The following is a 25,329-nucleotide window of genomic DNA, read 5'->3' on the forward strand; positions in this document are numbered from 1 at the left end:
CCTGAGATCAGGCTTCTGTGGGTTTCGAGCAGGGTGCAAGCTCCTCTCGAACAATCAATGTAGCTCAGTCCTGACTTGGCCAAAGCAACCAGCTCTGGCATCGGTTAAATATTTACATTCCCCCCTTTTTATATAAATTGTGCTCTATTAGCATATGTTTCACAGTGTATCGTTGTGTTTCAGCCTCTTTATAAATTTGGCAGTTTGTACATTAATCAACATCAACCGATGTAAAATCCTAGCCATGAGGCTGAAGCCGTCAAACGTGCAACATTTACTGTTTCATCATACGCAGCCAATAAGTCATGCTGCAATGTGTGCCTTGTACCAAGAGGATATGGTATAAAACGGAGCGTGTTTACACTAGGGAGACTTCTGTGTATTTAAGAAGTAATTGTTTCAGGACCGTTCATTAATTCATGAGCTGACATGGGTACGTTTTTCCTCACTGCAACAAAAATAATTATCGAGCTCGAAAAATAATAATGAATTTGCACGGGGCAGACTTCTCCTGCAATTTTCTTCACGAGTTATAAGCGTTTAATTGTAGATTGGCGGTAGCCTTATCCATTTCAATCACTTCTGGCCCTCAGGTGCTGAGGTGCAAGGAGTTACGGTGTGCTGCGATTTATGGTGGATGTAAATGATTTCTTGTTTGCCCTCCCTGTGCTTGGCTGGCTTTGCCTTCCTTAAAGCTTTCGCGGGTGGATTTAGTGCAGTGGCACTGATGGAAGCCAGGGACAGGCGAGCAGGTGCAACGCAAAGCCCTGGCTGGGCACTTCATGCTTCGTCCGCAAGCACCTCTGTCCCAGCCGTGCGCTCGTGGGCGCTGCTCGGTCGTGCTGCTTTCGGAGATAAACGCACGGGAACTTGTGTGGTTGTTGTGCCGGTGGAGGGGCAGCTCCCCAAAATGCTGCTGTGGGGCGCTGGTGCCTGTCGTGAGCCAAGCATCCGCAGCAGGCGTGGGCCGGGTGATGGGAGCACTCGGAGCCGCTCTGCGAGAGCCCCTTCGTGCCCGGGGCGGGGGGGGGTTCCTGGCACCCTCCAGGCTCAGGACATTTGGGAGAATTGTTAGGAGAGCTCCCAGCCCCTGTGCCCACATGTCGCTGCCATGGCATTACCCCAGAAAGTGCCTAACAGAGCACTGCTCCCTCCTCTTCCTCCCTGGGCTCACCCCAGGTGTAGAAATGTTTGCCCTAACAGCGTCCCGGGATGTATTCCTCCATCTCCCTGCCCTCTTGATATTTTGATGTTTCTCTGTGACTCCTCTGCTTCTTCTCACAGCCTCTTGCCCCATCTCGCCGCCTGGTGATGTCCTGCTGCTGCTGCTGGGTTTCTGCCTTTTCTCCGTTGCAGTCGTCCCGTTCCCTTTGCGGGGTTCCCACCTTCACCTCCTCTTCTCTCCTTCCACAAGCCCGAGGTGCTCAGCAGAGGATAGCTCAGGGCATGGATAGGAACCCCGTATTATCTCAGGTAGGCTAGGAGAGATGAGAAGTCGGCGCTTAGTGTGTAAATTCCCAGCTTTGTAGCTTCGCATGACAACCAGCTGTGCTGTGCTCCCTTCCAGGGTTGTTACACGAAACAACCAGCTCCTCTTGAGATCTGTGTCCAATAAAAGCTCCCTTCATGGGCAAGAAAAAGCTGTGTTCTTCCAACATCTTACTTTCACATGCCTGATGTTTCAGATTGTGCAGAGTACAAAGGATTCAACCTAGAGAAAGCACTGAGGGGCTTTCAGCGGCTGCCAGCCTTAGGGTGGTGGACGTATTCCTTCTGCATCCTCGCTCTGCACTGCCAGCAGGGTCAGGAACCCGTCCCTGACCTCCAAGGCACTATAGCCTCGAGTTAACCTAGATGCCCAGCCTTTATTTTTCCCCGGGTTTGCCCCCAGTTCCTTGGCAGGAGAGGCAGAGGGCCTGGGAGCTGGCGCAGAGCAGGACCCTGCCTGGTCACCGGGAGCCGGAGCCGAGCGTTTTCTGTGCCCTCAGAAACATCAGGGCTGGGCGATGTGCCTTGGGGTGCGAGCGTGGCCACGTTCCTGCCGGTCCTAAGCACAAAGACCCGACTGTGAGCTCTGCAGGGCTGGCGCTCAGCCAGCTGGCCATTTCTTTTCTTCGTTCCCCCGTCTTTAAAAGCTGCGGCTTGCTCCAGGGTGCAGTGTTTTGCTCTTCTTAAGTGGAACTGTTAACGACCCAATTTAGGCAATGTAAAGTGCACCCAGATTCCACAGTGACTTCTAAATCCATCCAACATTAATGATAATCTGTAATTAATAGCGGCAGTGAAAAGGAGTTGTAGTTCAGTAATTAGAAATTTAGGATTAAAGTATTAGCATATAAAAAAGGCTTCTTAAAAACCTCTTCTTCCAAGAGACAGCTCTGATCCCGTGGAAGAAAACAGTTTTAAACTGATACGACCTCAGCCAAAGAGCAGCTTACTAAAAATAGTGAGGTCAGCCCAGACTTGTGTAGGTCATTAGGAAGCTGCCAGCATGTTTAAAGGTGCTTTAACAGTTTGCAGGTATGGCGTACGTAGCAATTGTATAATTTTCTGACGGTACTGCCTATTGCTGTCCTCCCCAGTAGACCTCTTGGGGTGGGTTTTACCGGCATCCTGTTAAGTCCAGAAAACCCCTGTGGCTGCTCACGTTGGGCCAAAGCTTTCCAGGTGTATCCTCATCAAAGAGAGCAGCTCCGCAGGAGGACGGAGGGCAGAGGTGTCAGGTGCATGCAGGGCTCTTGGCTTCCCACCTCCGATCCCAAACGGGTCAGTCCTTCCACTTACCACGACCCCTCAGGAGCACGGAGCATTTAGGAAGACACCCAGGTGGAGAGGTTGTTCGTTTCGTATGTGCTAATGGAAGCGCCGGTAGCAGGGACGGGGTGGCAGAGGCTGTGGTATAAATGAGGTCCCTAACAATTTCCAGTCCTGCACTAAATTAAACCATCCTGTTGCACTTCTTGCTTTGGAAGCTGAAAATTCATGCACTGTATGTGTGAAATCCGCAGAGCTCGAATTGCTCATTGGTGTTGAAGATCTCCCTATCTAATGCCAATCATTAATCTGCCCCAGGCTATCAGTAATGATATACTGCAGATAAAGAACAGATAGCTCTGCTTGAAAGTTTTACACTGTAAGAGTGAGAACACAATTAACGTTTGAAAGCTGTTAGCATCGTGCTGTATCATCTCTGTCCCTATCTTCATGGAGCAGCCTGCAGAGCTCGAGCAAGCCTTTGCCAGTGGGAAGCGTGGTTTCTAGCAGAGCAGTGACTGCTGTGAGCTCTGCCAAAATTGCCTTGCGTCTGCCTGTGCAAGGTGCTGGCACAACAAGCCCTGCATTTGCTTTTTCAGCCACAGAGTAACCAGGCAGAGTAAAGCTGATGACTTAAAGTTAAGCATTGGAAAGAAGTGCCGTTGTGCAACATTTCATCTTGCTTACTGCATAGAGCTTTAGATAAAGTCTGTTCTCCAGCAGCTTTTATTGCATCTAACGTACAGGCTGCTCTCCTTCAGGACATTTCAAGTGACAGTACAAAGGCCAGCAGCTTCACCTGAACCTGCGGGGCTGAGACTTTCAGCAGGAATGTGTTTTCGCCGTGAAGTATTTGCTGTAGCATACCCTATTTTTACACATCACCGTGTGCATAAATCGGTGTATCCATAACTAATCGATGGAAGGTTGGCCATCAGCATGTGGTACTGCATGCCAATAAAGGCAGCATATTCTCCTTGAGACACCTGCCTTATCTGAGGAGCAGAAATGCTCTCGGTAATTTCCCGTCTTCGCGCAGTTTTGCCTCATTCAGCTGAGTGATGTATTGGTGTGATTCCTATCCCCTTTTGAAACACGAGGACTGTGTAACGCGGACACGTCTGCTGACACGCAGAGGTACTGATGTCATGGAAATAAAATCCTTTCATGCATTAAAGATGTAAGCGACATTTGGGGGATATATTATGGAAATCCAGGATGGTGCCAATTAAACAGACAAGAAAATTAGTGAATAATAGGTCGTATCCATTACAGCCTGCAGAAAGTATGTCTAGATTTCCTTCAGCGCCTCCAGGGTGGGCTGTGGATGGGATGGTAACCGGCTGATTGCAAAACGTGCTATCTTGGGAGATCAGATGAGAACGTGTGGGGAACTCACAAAGGATCAGTGAAACAGCGAATGCTGAAGGAAAAAGATGATGGAGATACGGCTAAGAAAAACAGCCACGGGGCGTATTTGTGGGAAGATCTTGGAAGAGATCAGTCAGGTAGGAACCAGACAAAGAGAAAGATGAAGTGTAGATGTGGAATGTGCAGAAAAGCAAAAATTCTGAACACTTAGAGTAATTAGGGCTTACTCTAATTCTGTATAATTTTATCTATGATTTTGGTTTTCCCAATATTATATCCAAACAATACAGCTAAAGAAGAATATGTTCGGAAGATTTTCATTCAGGTTTTTAAGGGGAATTGGTGTTTCTTCTAGAACAGCTGCTATAAATGGTGATTTTACCAGTGATTTGGCCGAAATAGTGGTGCCCAAACCTGCTGTTAAGTTGTCCTGTCCTGACCTTCCTGATGGCGTGGGACGGCTCCCCATCCGTATGTGTAGGAATGTCTTGCCCAATCTTGTTTTTAGTGTCTCGTGTAATTTGGGTTTTATCACTTCCTTAGGCAAATTCCTGCATGGGATAAGAAATCTCACTCGGCTCAGGCATTCTGTGCAGCTTCAGACAGAGATTTGCAAATGGAAAACTTTGTTTTTTATTTAGTTTAAACTTCAGTTCTGCATGGTTTAGTTCGTTACTCAGACTTCGAACTCCTTGGTCACTTTAAAGCCCTCCTTGCTCTTTTTGCTATTTTGGGTCTCCTGCATTGAGGTCTGAATTGCAGGTGTTGCAGTCACATTCCTACTTGGGTCAGAAAAAAATCTAACTCCAGAATTTTGTAGGGCATTTAATGAGGGTATAGAAGGACCCACGGGTACGATACAAAGTGTGACAAAGGATGCCCGTTTAGAAGACACTTTGAATTATTTGTGTGTGTTCTAACTAGACATACCTTCCACGTGGAAAAGTTGGGTTCCTGCAAGACCTGAGGTTTTCTTCTGTGCCACCAAGAAGAAATCCTGTCCCAGGCAACACTTCTGGCCGTGCAAAGTCATACGTTCAGCAGCCATCCAGCCTCGTGCAGCCCTCGGCCTGCCTGGCAAGCAGAATATCCACGTTCATAGACTTATTTTGCTCTCCGCTTTGTTTCTGTACAGCGGATTTATTTCCCATTAAAATCTTCAATCATCTCGGGGGTTGGTGTCGTCCTAGCTATCTGCCTTCTTCCTGTTTTGACTTATGTTCTCTTTACTTTGTGTAGCAGACGCAGAGCTCGGCGATATTAATTAGCCTGGGCACGGGGCCTGGATCTTCTCCTTTTTGGTTCTGTGGGCAGCGGACGAGGCTGCCCCGTCCTTTGATGGGTCTGTAGTCGTGACAGTACAAACACTAGGCCCTGAGTGATGGCTGCTGGTGGTGAGAAAATGAGACAGTGGTGTGTGCCTGCGATAAGAACTGGCTCTGTAGTTTTTCTTCACGGGCAGCTTTCTGTAAACCTTATTGAAGTTTATTTAATCACAAAGGCTTTAAAAGGACTGACTTGTGTGAAATTCGCTCCACGCTTATGCAATATGGTAATAAAGTCAGATGTTAGCCAACTTCTCGGTGGGGAGGGTATTTGAATACACTCGGCTTGGCTTTTCACAGGGGTTTTAATTGACTGTTGTGATTTCTCATTAACTTGAGACCAGCATTTCTTAATCGTGATAGAGGTTTGAACAGATAGTTATCTTTTGTGAATTAAGGATAAGATTCTGCATTCATCTGGGATGATTTCATCTATAAATAAAATTTTACCGGGGTAATGGGCCTCTGCTGATCACGTTTCTCGGATTGCCTTTTTTTCAAACCAAACCTTGCTGTTCAAATAATTAAAGCAGCGTGCAAGAGGGTGTTTTTAGCAGCTAAGGATTAATTTGATTGATTCTTAAACTCCTCATTTGATATCCAATTGCAGTATTAAGCATATGGGGTTTTCTTTTTCTTTTTTGTTTTTGTTCTTTGAATGGTGACACCAAATGGGCAAGGCTGTCAGTACGTCCTGTACGTGGGGTTCACAGGATGAGGGGAGCCATCGCGTGCGGGATGTTTTTAAGGTTGGGTGCACGGTGGGAGGGGTGGATGTGTGCTGGAGAGCTCGGGGGTGGATGCGGGGTGCACTATGTGCTTCCCACGCAGCCGCTGGTGGCTCACAAGCTCCGCAGACCTGCTTTGAGCGTCGTTTGTATAAACCAGCACGTTCATTGTAATGCATATGAGGGGAAGCCAACTTCTGCTGGCCCCGGTGATGCAGTTTGGGCTGAATTTGGCACGTTGCACGGCTCTGGGTCGGTGTACCCGGTGCCCCGGTCACAGCCTGTATATCACTGCTCACTGCCGTGCTAGGTGATGCACCCTGTGTGCTCCAGAGACCCGGATCTTGACGGTGCTTTCCATGCAGAGCTTCGTAATCAGGATGCGTGAGTCTCGGTGAAAATGTTTCAGGCTCAACAGTGGCTGGGTGGGCCATTAAGGGTTGTAAAGTCTGAAAAAATAAAGGGGTGTGCTCACGCATGTAAGGATCAGCTCTTCCTTGCTCTGCCTCCTGCTCCCTAGCTCACAGCGGTTCCTGCGGCTGCCGTGCAGGTGCCTCAGCCCTTCCTCCTCTGCGAAACGCCCGTTTCGTGTAGAACAGAGCTGGAATCAAAGGATCTTGCTGGTGACTCTGTGGGTTAACCTGAACTATGGTTCGGGTTAGGAGACACTACGTTATGAGATGTAGTCCAGACTCTTTTTAAGTATTTAAGAGCCTTCCAAGCACAAGAGGCACTTTCTGAGTTGGTTGGCCGTTTTTCTGTACATTTGAGGGCACAGAAACCTGGCTTTCCCAAACCCAAAGGAAAAAAAAAAAAAAAAAACCTCTTACTCATTCCCAGTCTGTACTTTTTAAATGCATTTTGCTCCTGGAGGCAGAGCGAGGTGGCTTTGGTCCCAGGGGAGGAACCAGCTCGAGACTTTGATCCTCCTCCCAGCCGTGACTCACCTCCCCTGGGCGCGCTTCTCATTTGGCTGGGGGCTGGGACTCGGTTTCTCCAAGGAGAGGTATCGCTGCTCTCACTTGCACGCACAGCAATCCTAAGTCATCGCAGGCCGACGTTAAATTAATGCTGGCCTTGATTGCTCGGTTACTTTTGCTTTCAGCATTCACCGGGTATGAACGGGACGCCCCCGCGCTTTGTGGCTGCTCAGCGTGTTCCTTTCGATCAAATAATTGTTTGAAATCAAAGTGTTAATTGAAGAAGAAAAAATAATATGAACACTCCGGAGTTGTAAACAGTGAAATACTGTATTTCGTCATGGTATTGTTAGTAGTTATTCCTTCATTTTGGTTAATGTGTTAGCTGTCTGCAACATAAAGGGGGCTCGTAGTACTGGGGTGTTTCCAGGTGAACACGAGTAACGTTACCCACAGAAAACGCGTTGTCAGGTGCAAAACTTGAATGCATGAGAAGCATGAGGGGCTTCATCTATTGATTGTGGGTTGGAGCTGCGCACTGTGGACGTATGAGATAAAGTTGGTCTCAACAAGAGGTGTGGAAGGTGGTGGCACCTCTCTTGGAGGGGTTTGGTCCTAAGCCTGCAGGAGTGGTTTGGTCACAAGGAGCTGCTCCATTTCTCAGGTAGGAGGCACGGAAGGGTGAGGCAGAGGAGACGAAGCATCCCAACCTCTGGCACCGACCACGTCCTGGTCAGCATTTGGACCTCAGGGCTGGCCCACAGGTTATTTATCACCTCCTTGACATCTGCGTCATCCTGTGTGGGTGACCATGGTCACCACGAAGCTCTGGAGCCACGCTGTTTGCCTCAAGCCTTGCAGGTTGCTCAGCCAGGCAGTCCCTAGCGTTTGGGTTAGTTAAGAAGCTGAACTTGCGCCTGGGGATAACTGTCCTAAAAGCAGTAAAGTGTGGGGGGGGTGAATTTGTGACAGTGGTGTTGGAAAAAGCCCCACGGGGCGTGCACAGGTTCGTGGTGACACCTGAAGCCAGAGCAAGAAAGCAAGAGCATTGCCCCTCTCACTGAGGGCACAGCACTGGAAAAGATGGCAAATGCTTGGAAAAAAATTTCACAAAAGCGTAAGGATGTTAAAGAGTAAACAGTTCAGGGGGATGGACATGGTGAGACAAAGCCTCACCTTGTATAAATGGGTGTCACTGCTGACTTCAGAGCAAGGCCTTTGCACGTGAGCTCAGGATCTGTCCCCATCAGTGGGTTTCGGCCCTGCGTATCTGCACAGGCCAGGGGCTGTGTTCGGAGGTGAGTTATAATGCCTGCAGATTCTGTGTTTACATTGGAAATACTTGACAGAGTCTTAAATAAGCAGTGCTACCAGGTGGGCTTTTAAGAAAGACGATATTTATAAAAAGTGCAGTGGCTAAATCTGAACTTAACTGCTTCGTGCGTTTGTGTGACATCGTGTTTACAATTTTCTCGTGATTTCTTAATGAAATAGCGAAGTTGCTCACCGATCACAGAAAAGCAGATCTTCGGGTATCCTTGTACTGAGATTGCTTTGGCATTAAAGGAACAAGCTTAAGGGACAGGGGCAAAATAAGAACACTACACTTTGTGATATTTACATTCTCGTCTGGGTTCGTGGTGATGCTCGGCGTCTCAGCTCTGTATTTGCGGGCACTGGAGGTCCAGCCAGGGTGCAGGATCAGGCCACGGGGTGTTCCTTTGTAGCGAGTCTTCTCTGTGTCTGACTCAGATCAGACACCGACACATGGGGCATATTCTTATTTCACTTCAAATGTGCTGTCCCCTCCCGTGCGTGTTGCCGCAGCACCTCCTCTTCTAGGCCAAGCCCTGTTCCCAGGGCTGGGGCACACGAGAAATTTGGAAGCGCGCGGTGTTCCCATGTCACAGAATCACAGGGTTGTCTGGGTTGGAAAGGACCTTCAGGATCATCAAGTCCCAGCATTAACTTGACCTACTGAGTCCCATCACTAACCCTGTCCCGTGGTGCCACGTCCAAATGTCTCTTCAGTACCTCCAGGGCTGGGGACCCCACCACTGCCCTGCACAGCCCCTTCCAGTGCTTGGCCACCCTCTCCATAAGGAAATTCTTCCTCGTGTCCAGCCTAAACCCCTATTGGTGCAACTGGAGATTGTGTCGTGTAATACATGTTCACCCCTCCTCTTCCCAGCCTTCCCCTGCCCCTTACTAAATCTCCTATATACGCGTATTAATTCCCAGGGAAAACAGTGTAACAGCCACGGGGAAATGCTCCTGATGTTCAGATCAGTCTCTCAAGCCTGTGTTTATGTGAGTCATGCGAGGGGTTTTCGTACAAGTAGCCCTATTAACTTCAGTGCATAAATGGTGTCTCTTCTTGTGCACATGGGTTTGCAGGATTAAAATCTCTCGTAAATGTTAATAGATAACATGTTCAGCAGCGTCGGAGCATTGGTGTTTTTCTTTGCTGCAGCACTGCAGAGTCATTCTACCTCTATAAAACCCGTGGAGAGATTTTAAGGTGGGCCAAACACATCTCAGAGATTGGTTGCTTGATTAACACAAGGCCTCCCAGTGACAGCCCTGCAAAACAAGCTCCAGCTTGGCCCTGTGCCTTTTTCCACTTTGCTGGTTCTGCTACCCATATGTGTCAGCCTGCCAACGCAGAGCATCGAGCGCATTTTAATAACTGCTGTTCTTCAAATAATTTTAGTACTGCAACAACAACTTTATAAATGCCTCTTACACTCCTCACGGTACAAGATCAATATACCAACAGCATTTTTCTTCTCTTTTTCCCTTCCAGGAGCAAATTCATCAGTGGTTGCTGATTTCATGCCTACATCATCATGGAACATCTCAAGTGAATTAGATAAAGGTAAGTGGACAAAAAAATACAGAAAGATGTGAAATCAGATTTTAAAATCTCAGTTATTCTTCTTGACTCCACCGCATCAGCAAGCAAAAGGATGAGGGGGCATTTAAGATCAACCTTGTTTGCCTTGTGATCATTTGACATTTAATTACGTGTGGTACTGTGATTTCTGGAGAATGCTGTGTTCGTTTCTTGTTCCAGTAAAATGTTCCACATGGTAAAAATATTTCAAGATGTAAGTTCTGTTAGTTTATGAACTGCTTGACATTTTGTCTGGTGGATCTTAGGATCTGAACTCAAAATTAACAAGCATCAGGCAGAGTCAGTTTGCCTCGTGTTTTATTGTGAAATTTAGAGGGTTTGAATTAATAGAAAGGAAAATGCATTTGCAAGTGGTAATTATGTATGATTTTGAGCTTTCTGAAGGGTATATATTGTGAAAAAAGGGATATATTTCTCATTCCCCTTCATTTTGTAAATTATGCACCACCAACTATTTAAACCAAATTGCTTAGCTTCCTATAGCCCTTATTCCAAGGCAGTGGCCTGCAGCTTCTGAGTCAGTCTGGTCTTTGAAATGCTTCTAATGTATCCTTTACAGTGGAGGATGCTGTTAGCCACACTAACTGTTCAATTTGTCAAACAATCTCTTTTCACTTGTGTATAATTTTGCCAACCATTAACTATTTAGACTGAAATTTCCCATAGTCGAGTTCTGCCACAGATGGTTTTCCCAAATGTTTTTGTCTGTATTTTGTTAATATTTTGTACGAACATGTGTGCATAAAGTTTAATGTTTAAGCTTAAATATGTTTTCAGTGCGTAAGTATGAAAAGAATCTGTAGCTCTGAGCTCTTTACGGAAGGGTTAACTCTTTCCCTGAGAGCAAGAGTGCATCAGTTCTCCGGGAAGCATTTATTGCTGGGAGTGGGTTTGCTTGCGGTTTTATTCCTGCTAAAATGTGGCTGAATTGTAACTTTTTTCAAAACTGCAGCTGATGCACACTCAGGTGGAAACCTTTGTGCATTTGCCTACAGATTCCTGCAGCTCTGCTGCTTGCGCTAAGACCAAATGCGTACCAGACCGGAGACGAAGAAAGCCAAAGGGCTTGTGCTTCCCAGTGGGAAAGGCAGAAAAATATGTAGTTAGTAAGGCCAGGATTTCCAACTCACTGCAAATTGCTCTAAGAAGTCCTTGAGGGATGGGTGTCCTGTCCCACTGCAGTGCCCGTGGCATCGCGGTGCCCCTGGCAGGCCCGGGCTGGGTGCTGGGAACGTCCCGAAGCTGCTGAGGAACCCGGGCAGTGATCCCCAGCAGGATGCCGCTGTGCTTCTTGCTTTGTTTGGCAGGTTTTTTGTTTTTAGGAGGTAAGAAGTGGCCTAGAAGGAGCAGGTAAAGGCCACAAAGGCAAACGCTCCAAAGTTAAGAAATGCCAAGGTAAGGCAATCGGACAGTCTTAATTCAGGCCCCCGATGTGATCCTTAGCAGGCGACCTTTACTAAGCTACAGGGGAGGTTTTCCTCTAGGAACCCAGCCCGTCATCACAGAAGTCAGAGTCACACTTTGTTGAGGTGATTGAAATATTTTTCTGCTTGCCATCATCAGTGAGATATTCTTCATTCTCCCCCGTGAGCCCCAGGGGATTGATAGGCTATGTGCCCATGGTCAGGTTGCTATCTGTCACTGGGTGAAAGCTGTGTGCTCCCAACCAAAACCCGGACAGAGGGGAAGGTACAAAAGTGATATTGAAGACGATATAATTTTACAGCAATTTAAGACTGAGCTGATCTGAAAAAATAGCCCTCAGTAGCTTCTTTGTATATTATTGCTTACGAGAGATTTTGTGTAGACTGGTTTCTTATGACCAAGGTGACTTTTTGCCCATATTTTGGTTAGGCTTGCTCTCAGCTGGCTGTTCAAATGCTGCTTTTTCAGTAGGACGTGCCCCACATGGGCACTCTCCAAACCCTTGCTTTGACTGACCAAGCCTGGAAGCAGAGCAGGCTGCCTGCTGGCAGCAGGGACTGTGTGGATTGCCTGCTTCCTTCCGAGTCTGCTGCCTTCAAAGTACTCTCAACTCCAAATTCTCAGATCATCAAAATGCAAAGTACCAGCTTGTATCAGCCAGGGTTCGGATGTCCCTGCTGTGTCAGAAAGCAGCGACTCAGGAGCTAGCAGAGGTGAGGCTTTGGGCGGCTGCCACCAGCTCGGGCACAGAAATCATCCCACCGGCCTCGACGTTAGTAATTAAACCATTTTCCATGTTATTTCCATGGCACCTGTTCCTGAGCTCCATTGTCAGGAACAGGTAAAATGAAGTTTCACGCTTCTAATCCACCTGGAATGTGGCAATTATCACTGGCTGGGCTGAATACTGCATTCCTGGGGGATTACCGGCCCCTTCGCCCGCCCGCGATTAGCATTTAGACTGCTGTAAGCTTGCACACCTAAACGCGGATTTACATATGTGATTAAAATGCATTTGGTGCCCGAAAAGCTTAGTCAGAGGGGAGGGTTCTTCCAGTGTGCCCGCAAGTGAAGCGAGGCACGCACGTCTCGTCTTGCCCAGGAAAGAAGCGGGGGCTTTCATGTGGGCGCTGCCAGTTCTCGCTGAAGGTCTTTGAAACCCTCGCTTGGGTGCAGCCCGACGCGCCGCAGCACGGGCGAAACCTCGGGGGAGAACACGAGGCATGCGCTTAGTTTCCATTTCTTTTTTGCAAGCAAGCAGCTCAAGAGATCAACATCCACTTGTCTCTGCTGCAGTCAGCCGTGAGGTCACGCAGGCGTCCCAGTAAAACTTATTTTAAAGCCTATTAAGTTCACCACATGAAAGCGGTTTCCAGCCAAATTTCCCAATTAAATGGCTGTCCGCATTAAGTGGCTCTAACTCCGTGTGCTGTCTTTTGGAAGCGAACGTCTCTTCCTCGAACACGTCTCCTGGGTTTGCAGAAGGAGGAACAGCTCATCGTCTCCTTGAACATTCTGCATTTTAAAATAATTACTTAATACGGTGCTTTCCCTAACTCGGAGAGTTCCGCAGTGACCATCTTACAACTGAGCCCTATTCAGGTTTCAATTTCTATTAAATAAGCTAAATCGACAGCATTAAACAGTTGCCTGTTTATTCTTTTTAACAGGAAATGAATTTAAAAGAGACGCAGCCACCCGTGAAGAGCTGTTGAAAGCAACGATTGATGGGAGGGAGGAGGTGGTTTCTCACCAAAACCTTAAAAAAACAAACAAACTATGCATAAAAATAAAAAAATAATCACTTTTAAAATAGGAGAAATTTAGCTATGAACATATTCCTCTTTTCCGACTGGTAAATCATGGCGTGCAGAGGGACTGCCACGAGGGAAAAAGAGAAATGAAAATGCCATCAAATAGGTATTTAATTATATAAGGAGAAATAAGGGGAAATATATATAAGGGGAAAAAAGGGTGTCTGGTGGAAGGAAAAAGCCCAGTTGGGGGCCCAATCCCCGGGGCTTGGCAAGGCTGGGAAACGTCCCACGGGGCACGTCTTCGCTGTGCCTGACTTGGGGATTTCATTGTCCGCCCCTTTCTTCCCTAGGTGTTTGAGTAGTATTTCTCCCCTTTGTTGCTTTGTCCTTCACCACGTTCGTTTCTTTCTTGTCTGTCTTCAACTGCCTTTTTGTCCCTTACTTCTTGCTCTTTTTCCTTCCTGTTGTTGAAGCCACTTTGATTTCCCATTTCTCCGTGCTCGTGCATTGCCACCCCTCTCTCCCCTTCCTCTGCGGGACAGGCCCCTGCCCCAGCTCTTTGTCTGAGGAAGCTTCACATTTACCACAAGCTCTTCTTTTCCCTGATCCTTACTTAAAATGGCAAAGAGCCCTTCATTCAGCTGCTTCTCTTTCACAAAAATGGTCGTGGAAGGGTAGGCTTTTCCTCACATCAGTCTTGTGTTTATTTACAAGGAAATAGATAGGCCTGAATTTGAACGAGAGCCTACTTCCATCTGGTACTGCAGAGGAACTGTTTGGGAGCTCTTCATCCTTAGGCAATGATACTATTGGAGTCTCTGCCAAGAAAGAGTCAGCATTGAAGTATTATTTTCTTTTAATTGTGAGTGGGGTTAAACTCCTGCGGACATTCACTGAACAGGACTCTCCATGGGACTGGTAAGACAACGGTGCCTCTGCTGAGGCTTTCCCTGGTCAGGTCCCCCCCCGTGCCCACCTGTGGCCTCATTGGGAGCTCACGTCATCGTGCAGGTCCCAGGATGGGCACCAGGATGGGTCCTGGCCACTGCTGGGCAGAGCTAAGGACATGGGTGCTGGGTTGCAGCAGTGCTGTGTGCCAGTGCCTCCTCCTCCCACGAGCTTCTCATTTCTTCCTTCATTTTCCAAAGAAAACCTCTTATTGTGAGTTTTTGCAGATCCTGCCTATTTTCCTTTCCCTTTTCATGGCCTGTCTGCTTTGGCAAACAAGTATAAAACGTTGGAATGATTCAGGGCTTGGGAACCATTTTCATTTCCAGACATCCGCAATCCCCAGCCTGGGCTCGGAGCTCCCTGCTGCTCGCAGCTCCTCTGCCTGGCACAGGCCTCAGCAGCACGCCGCAGTCCCGCAGTGCTCCAGGTGTCGTGCAGAGAGCCAACATCCCCCAGGGAGAGGGCAGCGAGAGTCAGGACTCTGCAAAATGCTCCCCAAATCCATCAGTGGTGGTTTAAGGTTAAGCTGGGGTTTATCCCTAAGTATTCAAAGGCGCATCGATAACAAGGATCACCTATAGCAAGCATCGCTCCTCTGGGATGGTGTAGGGGTCCAGAGCAGAAAATTATTGGGGTAGGGCGAAACAGGGCATGGGTGAGCTGCAGTTTTTGTTCCGCTACCTTGTGCATGGCACTGCATGTCATTAACTTCTTGGAGAAGCCAGCCTTGCCGTCCGTGCTGACAAATCCAGGCTAAAGCTGTCACTTCAGCAAGTCTTTCCAGGAAGGGATATGACCTGGCCGCGAGTCTTCGTAGAGAAGATCTTTCTGATGGCCCGGGGACAATTTGACTCTTAGGCAAACTACATCTTAAGAAACATCAACAAAAGCAACTGTGGACAAAGCCGGGTGGATCGAGGCCTCCTGACTTCGGCCCCAGTTCTTTAGAGATTTCCAGATTTTCTTTTGAAATCACTGGATGTGAATTTGATACGCGTGGTGAAAGGGGAAGAATTACAGCTTTCACATTCATGCACAATTTACCTTTTTATTTTCCTTTATTATCTGGGGGATATTCGGTAAATCAAGCTCCCCCGATGGGGCACAGGGTTCGGATTCTATTTGTGGGGTCCCGTTAGTAGCGCGGCAGTAAATTACTGCTACTTTGTTTGAAAATTTTTTTAGCCACAGTACATTAGCTCCTTTTGTTTGCTTTTCCACTGACGAAGTGCACGTTTTTATTTGAGAATTTGTGTTTCTTGAATGTCTCATTTATAAATAATACAGGGTGTGAAATTTGGAGGTCACAGAACAAAACATGAAAAAGAAACCACCCTGAGTAACATGCGGCATTCATGGTAAAAATCTTGCACGAAATGCTTCGCTTAGGTTGGATTTTTTTATAACCTCCGAGTGTGCAGTGAATATCTGACCATTATACATAAGGTAACTATATATAATAACCCTTTCCTGGCTCATCCAGCTATCTTTGTTTATTTGAAAGATTGATAGATCAGAGGGTCAAGGGACGTGTTTTATTGTAAGTTTCTGTTCCAAATTTCCTGACATTTTTGTTTTTTTAAAAAAATAGACCTTTAAAAGGCACAGAAAGGGCTAATAAGAACCAGATCCTAAAGTGATGCTATGTCAAAATGTCAAAAATAACAGCTTTTCTTTGACTCTACAGCATTAATCTTAGGGCACATACCTTTCTATACACCCTTTCTTTAATAGCTTGATTTTTTGTATGTGGCTCTTTACTGCTGAGCAGCTTCTAAAGTGACAACAAAATCCCTTGATGGTTTTCAGTAGTTTGGTTTATAGCTAGATGTGGACGTTTGTTTACCTATCCCAAATCACTTTTTTTGTGATAAAGTTTAGGGGCTTCCTACTTGTGCTATAAAACTGGTTCCTGAGTAAAGAAAAGCTTCATTTCCCCTTGCCAGATTACAGCGTCAAAGCTATCACCAAGGCAGCTGTCCTTAAACCTGGGAGTTAACTCAGAAGAGGAGAGACAGATGTGAACTGTCAGATTCATAGTAAGAATTCACAAAGGCACGAAGGGCAGTGAGTTGTCCAATTCCCATCCCAGAGCAATGGGATTCAGGTGCTCGGCCCCCAATAATTTTTTGAAAGTCCTCTGGTTTCCCTCCAGAAGCCCACCCTCCCCTGTGACCCAAGGCAGTCTCAAAGCTGCTAATTGGAAAGTGACAATTGATTGTGAAAATCCCAAATTCAGTGAATGTTGCGTGTCGACATCTATAAGGCCTTGGGCATCAGTTGGCGTGTTTCAGTTCAGGATGTTATCCTCGGGTGGCATTCGTGCCTCTAGATAATGTCTGGGAAGAGGAAGCCCAAGACACAGCTGCAGTATGTATCCTGAATCGAGCCTTATACATACACACCGCTGAGGAAACTTGTTTGAAAATGAGCTGGGCAAGCAAATGCAGTTGTGTATTTCCTTTTGTCCCAAGACAGTTGACATTGAATATTTCCGCTTCTTTGTCTGGACTTCTTTAACTCTGATATTCTTCATATGGGTTGCCAAATCGTGGGTTGAGTGCTGTATCGCTTTCCTCCCACTGTCATTCCTTTATTTTTATTCATTTAAAATAAGTGAAATTCCAGCCGGGAGTCTTCCTTTTGCCCCTTTTAATAACAAGGGTCTGTTGATCGGGCCCACAGATCGGACCTGCCGGGAGTTGTCTTCCTTTGTGAGTTATGGGCAGATGAAGCAATCAATGGTTAATCCTTTTTCCAACTGAGAAATATGTGCTCTGTCTATGGCTACACTTCAGTAAGAAATCCTGCTGGTTCCTTCTTCAGCGTAACTGGAATAGCTTAAAACCCGACTCGATTGAACATGTGGAACAAACAACAAACCCATCCAGCGCGTTCAGGCTGGGTGGGCTCCAGGTTGTTGACTTTCCCCAAAGAGAACAATTCCACACAGAAAATTTCCGACTGTCTGAGCTCAATGGTGGTGCTGATAAATGTGAGGATGGGGTGCATCCAAGTGTAGCATCAGGCTGGACTAACATGGCTCATCCAAGGCTCAGAGTGAATGAAAATGCTTCTTTCCACACTGGTATAGTACATCGGAAGGGCTCTGACAGGCCCACTGATGAGCTTGGGTATTTTTCTTTTTAGATAAAGATTATCTGCTCTCTAAGTTACCAATCGATGAATGTATTGGTATGACTGAGACTCGTTTTGCGTTTTTTATTGTCACCGTATGTTATGACAAAGCGCTGAGCCACTAGGCCTTCTGGTGCAAAAGGAGGAGGCCGGTAAGCACCCTGCAAGGCTGGTGTCCAAATGGCCCAGCTCCGGCCTGCTCAGACAGCAAGGAAGATTTGAACTTTCAGATCCAGAATTAAACTTTTTCTCTACTTCAGCAGCTGGAAATGGTGTCCCTGCATCTGTAGGTTTGCTTCAGAGAAGGTTTGGAGCTGTTCCTTTTGCCGAGAAGTGTGCTGTGAGCATGGTGGGAAGGCGCTGGGTGCACAGGCCCCTGCTGCACCTGGATGAAAGCTGTTCCTGCGACTGCCGTGGCTTGGATGAAGACTTTGAATATTCTGAAAGATCAGAAGGGCACAAAGAAGAGGATAAATGAAACAACAATTCTTCTCATAAAACGATCATTTCAGGGTCTAATCCTGCATCCCCGTCGTGCTTTAAACACCTAGTGAAACCAGAAACACGTAGCGTGCACGGTGCTTGCGAAAAGACCCTCTCGCTGTGGCCAGCAAAGTCCTCCTCTGAGCAAAGAGGGTGTTACTGCTCTAAGAAGTGTCTTTGGTAATTTAAGATAGAGTAACCATGTGGTCACAGAGGAGATTAACATTCCTTGGCCGGGGAGGACGAGCTTTTATTTTGAAAGCCACCTGGGTTCCACTTAAAAGTAGTAGAATACTTAAGAATTTATTACAACTGGGCAGGCTCCTATTTAACAATGTCAAGACGTAGCTGTGGAAATACACACACTTTTCTTCTTTCAAGACACGCAACGCAGTACATTTCGTCCTCGCACAGCTGTTGCTATTCTGTAACATCAAACCAGCAAAGAGTTTGGCCATGAAGGATACCTAATATTTGGATTTTATATGCAGTGTCTCCAATTTATGCGCTTAGAATCATGAAGATGACTTATGATGTGTTGTGTTTGCATTGGCAACGGCTCAAAACCAGAAATATATTTCAGGCTTGGCTTTCCAGATATTATCTCAAGTCATTTAAAAGTTCATTATAGGGCACCCGCTAGTGCTGCTATAGTAAAGGGGCTGTCAGCATTTTTCAAGGGTTTATAACTCAGCCATTAAAAAAAAAAATCTCTGTGGGCTGAAACTTGGCATTCAGGGTCTAGGCCTAGCAGTAAATTGTTTTTACAAATTAAAAAAAATCAGTTTGACTATTATTAAATTATAGGTGGGCTAAATTTTATTTAGAACTTTTTCCGGCTATTCTCCTGTATTTCTGTAAATTAAAATGTGTCTGAAATGTTTTTATAGAGTGCGACTCTAAAATACGGACTGGCTTTTGTTATGTTCTTGAAATCTTGAGATTTAACTTAAAATATAATAACAGTGCTTATCCCAGCGTAGCACTTTTCACCTTCAAAGTGCTTTACGAGCATTATCTCATTAATGTACATAACAGCCTCCCCATGATGTAAGAGGGATTATTATCCTCACTTTATAGCTGGAGAAATTGAGCCAAAAGGTTTAAGGCTGTTTTTAAAAGGACTTAGTTGCACAAATCCCAAGTGAGCTTTGATTGGCTTTGGGTGTCTACTTCCCTTCGGCTCTTCTAAAAATCACAGCTGAAGTGATTCACCCAAGACTGCTCAGAGCCAGCATTAAAACTCAGACTTTCCAACGGCCCTTGCCACTAGACTATTTAATTCTCAGAAGCACAGTCATTATTTTCTAGGTAAGAACCATCCTGTTTCTAAGAAATTATTCTTTTGGGCAGAGAGAGTCAACTGGGGAGCTCCTCGATGACAGGGAGGCTGTCAAGTGAAGCACGGTAAAAAACGTGCCGTGAGCTAAGGCCACGGCCATGCGACACGGTGTCGTCATCACGTGTACAAGCAGCAACTTCTTCCCATTTCATCAGTGCTCACCTCCTGCTGAGTGCACAAAAGGTGGATTTAGCCCTGTTTTTCTTGGCCTCTTCTGTCCCAGAAGGAGGTGGTGTTAATGCCGACGGCACCAGCGAGTGGCTGATGGGGAGCGGCCTGGACAGAAACCTGGACACAGGCAGGAATTACTTCCTATGTTCTTTGCATAGTTGTTATTAAAAGGAGAGGATGGTAGCAGTAGCTTTGGAGATTTGATGGGCTTTGGTAGGTGAGAGTTGGACAAAAGTGTTAAAAATAAAATTGGGCTTCTTTTTGGGTCCTCCATGCAATGCAAGGGCAGCAATGGATGGCTTTCCTGCGTGCAAGGGGAGGAATGCTCATAATTTGGTACGCCTCAGTAACACTACAGGATTTTTTTGGAAGCACCGTTAGACCTTCAGCTTATTTTCAATTACAGAAATGTTTTATCCATGAGAATCTTCTCATGATGATTCCGGCTGCTTGGAACTTGCCCTGTTTAAATCTCATCTCAGGTGCCTTATAGTCTGCTGCTTGATCAGATTTAAGATTTGGATGCAAAGTGTAGGTATTTAAGAACCAAGCTAAGCTGAATTTAGCAGATGCCTTTCATTTTGGTGTTTCTGTAGTAGTTTGTAGAGGAAAGTGGAGAGAGCTTGAAGAAGAGTCAGAAGCTCCTGACACTGAGAAGTTGTTTCTGGTTGTACCTACAGAGAAGTTTCACCATAACTCGGGCTGTAATAGCCATTTTTCACTGGCTCACTGTTGGTATTTTTGCTTTAGACTCCTTCTCCTGCATTTGGTAACCTACGTTACATCTTTACTCCTTTATTTGCCTCCTCTGCATACCATAGGACCTTTAAAATACTATATTTACTGTGTGGGTTGTCAGCAAGACCGTCACAGGACTGAGGCCATTCTGTTTTCTGTCTGTATTAGATTGTAGATGTCTGAGCCACTCTCTTTGAAATGTTATCAGGAATTATATAAATGACTGTGGTATAGAAATGTTACATTGGATAATTAAGTGTGGTTCTCCAGCTCCGTGCTATTAGTGTGATTTTATTAAACACAGATTGTGGAGGGAACCCAAAAATACGTGTGCTGATTTAGATTATGCTTCCCAGTGAGGTTGTTAAGATGCAAGTCTCAAGCGTTTCTAGTCCTGCAGTGAAGCATGCAGAACTGATCTTGGGGAACTAAAAAGCCAATCTGACATCCAGGTGAAAGACATGGAACCCAGTTGTCTGTCTTCACCAGACAGTGGGATCTCTGCTCTTTTTACGCCATGCACAGTTTGAACTAACTGGATCCGCGGGAGCAGAGGTAACAGTAGTACTTTGCAGTTTCATACCTGCACATTAAAAGACTACTTGATCAGTGAAAGAAAAATGTGTGGGCAGTTTCTTTGTGCTTAATGTTTATCTTAATAGCTCCTCGGGACCAAATGAGATCAGGGACGCGTTGTATAAAGTGCTGTGTAAATACAGGGTAGGAACTTACATGCTAAGTAGATTAAACACAAAGGGAAGAGATACTGATATTCACAAAGCATAATGAAGGGAGTAGCCAGCGAAGACATGATTAAAATAACTAATTAGGAAAGTGGATTAGTTAGGCAAGTTAGTTAGCTGAGCTGTTTTTATTACATGCTGGAGGTCTTTTTCATAATTTTAGGCAGGCTTATTGCTGGAGGTTTCAGTAGACGTACCTTAACACGGCGTAGCGTAAGCGGCACAGCACAGATTTCCTTACTGATGGGCTTTTCTTGACCTCCCGGGCTCGCTCAGAGAGCACGGGAGCAGAGTACAGTCCCTGGGTTTCTCATTGCTCGGCTGCCCTGCTGAGACAGCCACCAGATGATAATGGTTTTTGGCCACTAATGACCACCGTTAGATTTGAACCTGTGACACTGAGATGAAAGCCCGCGTATTCCATTCCTCGTACCCAATCCATCTTGCTCTCTGCCTTTAAAGGATTTAATTAAATGCTGAATACAGTTAACTAGAAATAGCCTTCTTCCTGACCAGTGCAGAATGAAATAGCACTTGACAGGAGAAGGCAATGCTCACGAATGGATTAGAAGAGATTAATTTTGTGAAATTTTCATTTAACATTCCCCATTGTAACAAAATGAAAGAATTCTTGATCTGCTACTTGTACCTATCATGAGACCTATTTCAGATTAAAGATAAACTTTAGTTCTCTTAGCAGGGAAAAAAAAGACTAAGTAAGAAAGAAAGCCTTCATCTCCTAGATATGATCCTTATTCCTTCATCTGTGCAGTTGGTGCGTACAAAATCATTCACAACATACTGCCTGCACTGCTCTGCAAGTCAATTAAAAATGGCTGTGAGACCTTCATTTCTGAGAGATTCATTCCATATATCGGTACATTCTGTGGATCCTAACACAAGCAGGGGCAGATCTCCAAGGCAGAGACAATAAAATGAGCAGCTGAATTTACAAAGGGTGTTTTTCACATTTACTGGTTAGCAAAAAGGAAAAAGGAGATAGACAGAGAAGTAGCATTATCTCCCTTTTCTGCTTTGAATGAAGTGAAATAGGATGATGTTAAGAAAGTAGAGAAAATCCATGGGCATAAGAAGGAGAAGAAACTTTGAAGAGAAACGGTATTACTATAGTGCAATGGAAATTGTGAAATTTGTTCCTTTTATTAGCATGCAAAACTATGTGGAACCTATCACTGGCCCTATCAATTAATAAGTATTTGAGTTTTTTTGCTAAACATAATAGCCACTTCCTTTGTTTACTTTTCAAAGACAGGAATGAGATGACTTTAATATGACATTTTCTGAGCTGGAATTCCTTATTCACCCTTTTTTCTTTTTCCATAACAGATTACTTCTTGACACTTGATGAACCTATGAATAACATAACTACTACCCTTGGCCAGACGGCAGAGCTGCACTGTAAAGTCTCTGGCAATCCTCCTCCCACGGTTCGCTGGCTGAAGAACGACGCGCCGGTTGTCCAGGAGCCCCGGAGGATCTCCTTCCGTGCCACAAGCTATGGGTCTCGACTGCGAATAAGGAACCTTGACACTACAGACACCGGCTACTTCCAGTGCGTTGCAACTAATGGCAGAAAGACTGTTTCTACCACCGGTGTGCTCTTTGTCAAATTTGGTAGGTTTTCTCCTATTAAGTTGTTCAAAGTGTTGCTTAGAAAAACAGTGCAGGAAACTCTGAAGAAAGGTGTGTTTATCCACTGAAAATGAGTGCACTGATGTAGTGGTATCAGCAGCAGCCTGTTTCAGCCTATTTCTGGCAGTTTATCCCTTCTGCCTGTTTGCTCTTTGCTCAGCTGAGGTGCCCACGTTGCCAGTTGAAATGGTGGCTTTTAATATATAAAAACCTGGTGGAAGCAGGACTGAAACACAGGGTCCACTTAAGAGCAATGTTCATTAATATGCTACCTGAGTGGATTCAGACCAGACAAGAAAAACTTATATTCTCAAGTGCCTGAGTGACCTCCTTTTTCTCTAGTAAGTGAGAAATTTCAGCTTGCAAAAGATGGACGGAAATGTTAAATGCAGTATAGATCGGAAGCACATTAATGATACATATGCCTTTCAGATAAAATAATCACATTTTCGTCAAAGTTTATAATGAAATGATTGCCTTCATGGATGATCCTAATACCAGGAAGATTCCGAACCAGAAACAGGTTTTCTGCATCTTCTCCTCCATCTCCACGTTCAGGGTGAAATACTTGACTCGGATGAGAGTGTTTGCATGGAGTCCTAGTTAGTCCTCACAACAACACCCAATGAATGGTGTATTCAGTGCATTTCAGAGTCTTTTGTCGTAAATGTCCCAGATTTTCTAAATCATAATAAGAAATTAATCATTAGATGTTCTCATAAGGCAGATGTCCTTTAGCTTGTATCTGAAATTTAGGAGATTTTTATCTGAACAATGATACTTTTATAGACATTCCTGTAGAAAGCACTGGGTATTTTTCATGTTTTACTGACTGGAGCAATATTTAATCTTACAATTCAGTTTCTAGAGCAAATGCTCATTAGTATGAACTGCTGCAGCAGACTCTTCAGTTTGCTCTGTGTTGGTGAACACGAGCTCAGCCTGTCGAGTATTCGCCAAAATATAAACGCCGAGGGCAGTAACAGCGAAACGCTGTCAGCCAAAGCCTGCAGAGGTCAGAGGAAATTTGATCAATGCATCTGGATCAGGCCAAGGATGAATACCCTGAAAAATAATGAAGATTGGTAGGGGGAAATGACGCTGTTTTCTCCCAGTTACAGTCACAACATGCTTTTGTATAAGCCTCCTGTGGTTTGCTATAACCTTTTTTGTTATGGCCCCGAACTCAGCTGAATTTCAGGATCCATCCCTCACCTGTTTATTGCCCTTATCTATGGCATTTCGCAGACAATCACAGCTACAGGATACGGTCTTGTCTTTGGTACTGAGAAACTGAGACTTGCCTCTTAAACTACATAAACCACATCCAACATGACAGACTGTTACTTTTATCTTTTAAAGGTTTACAAAAGCTTCCTGCTTGTTACCTCGCCATAACTCATCACACTGTTTTTTTTCTGTCACTTTTCCAGGTCCCCCACCAACAGCAAGTCCAGGATCATCGTAAGTTGTTTCATGTCTCTTATATTGATTCATTAGTCTTGCATTTCATCAGTCAGAAGTTCATTTTTCATTTTGTGTGACAGAAGCACTTTTACATTCCACTTTAAGTCAGATAGGACAGTAATTTATTGTAACTGAATTATCTGTCTCGTAGATAAATTTTCATGTTATCATGTCAACTCCTATTTCTTAAGCTAGACTTCTTAATTTCCAATATTATTTCCTTTAGATCCCCTGATGCCTTCAGCCTTTGAACTGATCTCAGTGTACAAACAGAGTATACCGTATAAGTAAAAACCGATCTTCATACTTGTCATAGCCCAGTCCAGAAAAATCTTTGTCGCTATAAGTAAATTTTAGTACCTACGGGATTCTTACTAATTTAATGGAACTAATGGTCATAAGCTGGATTTGTGTCTCTCTGTATCTGTGGTGGTAAACAGTCAAGAAACTGAGTTTTTAAAGATCAGATACCTGGGTTCGAGTAGTGGTTGTTTTTACAGCAGCCTCCCCCTATCCTGGAGCTCAGGATCTGCTCCTGCTGCTGGGTCCATGCTGCTGCCTCTGAGCAGTTGTCACCTTGTATTTGGCAGTTGAGCTTCTGTCTGTGGTAGGCTTTGAGAACATATCAATCTCTAGTTTCAAGATAAATGAACCAACTTGCTCACCTTCTATAGGCCCCCATTTCTTTTCAAGTCTGATCTTCAGCTGTTCTGAAGTTTGAAATTAATTTTGTGATTGTGTCCAGCTCTTTCACGCCTTACACATGTGGAACAACACTGAAAACCCACCTGTCCTAGTGAGGAAGTTGCTCTGTTAGAAATACCGCAGCAACAGAAAAGTGAAATGAAATTAGAATTACATTTACAAGGGATGCAAAAGTTTGGGGACGTGAATGCTCCTGACTGTCTTTACGGAAGATTGTTCACAAAGTATTGCAGAGGAAATGAATTAGCGAAAGCATCTGACCACAAAAGGACATGCTAGGATGCCCTCTAATGGAACATCATAAAATGTGCTTTTGTCTTTCCTTTTGAAGGTACCTGAATCGAAGTTACTGAGTTGGTTTAGGAAGGGGAGCTCTTTGCTCGGTCTCAAACTCCTTTTTGTGACTGCAGTGTTCTGGGGAGAAAAGCTTCACGGCAGGGAGTGGAGGCTGTTGTGCTCTGGTTTGGAGACTTTTTTTAATAATCTGAAAAAGTGTGCATTTTGGGTCTACTTCTGCCTAGTTTGGGGTTTCTAAAATTTGTTACATTAGGCGATATGTCCCAAGCTGTCAGAAGCTCACAGGAGAGCACTGTGAGCAGAGAAAGCAGGGAGCTGTGCTGGAATTTCCCTGTCTGGGCCACTGAGGATTGCCTTGCTTTTTTTGAAACAAAATTGATTTGGGAACCTTTTTCCCATTTCTCTTTCTGGCAATTTATTCCTTCTCCCCCCTGCCCCCTCCCA

General features: G+C 45.2%; 1 protein-coding gene across 3 annotated transcripts in view; it reads left to right on the top strand.

Annotated features, from left to right (window-relative positions):
- The window catches only part of ROR1 (receptor tyrosine kinase like orphan receptor 1), a 156,593-nt gene that overhangs the window by 94,617 nt on the left and 36,647 nt on the right, over positions 1-25,329 (top strand). For all 3 annotated transcript variants that reach the window (XM_048062251.2, XM_067001266.1, XM_067001265.1), the window contains 3 exons: positions 9,905-9,976; positions 22,111-22,398; positions 23,850-23,880. In XM_048062251.2, the coding sequence (XP_047918208.2) occupies positions 9,905-9,976; positions 22,111-22,398; positions 23,850-23,880 (391 nt within the window). The remainder of the gene's footprint in view (positions 1-9,904; positions 9,977-22,110; positions 22,399-23,849; positions 23,881-25,329) is intronic.

The sequence above is a fragment of the Anser cygnoides genome, chromosome 8 (genome assembly GCF_040182565.1).
Source record: "Anser cygnoides isolate HZ-2024a breed goose chromosome 8, Taihu_goose_T2T_genome, whole genome shotgun sequence".
Taxonomy (NCBI): Eukaryota; Metazoa; Chordata; class Aves; order Anseriformes; family Anatidae; genus Anser; species Anser cygnoides.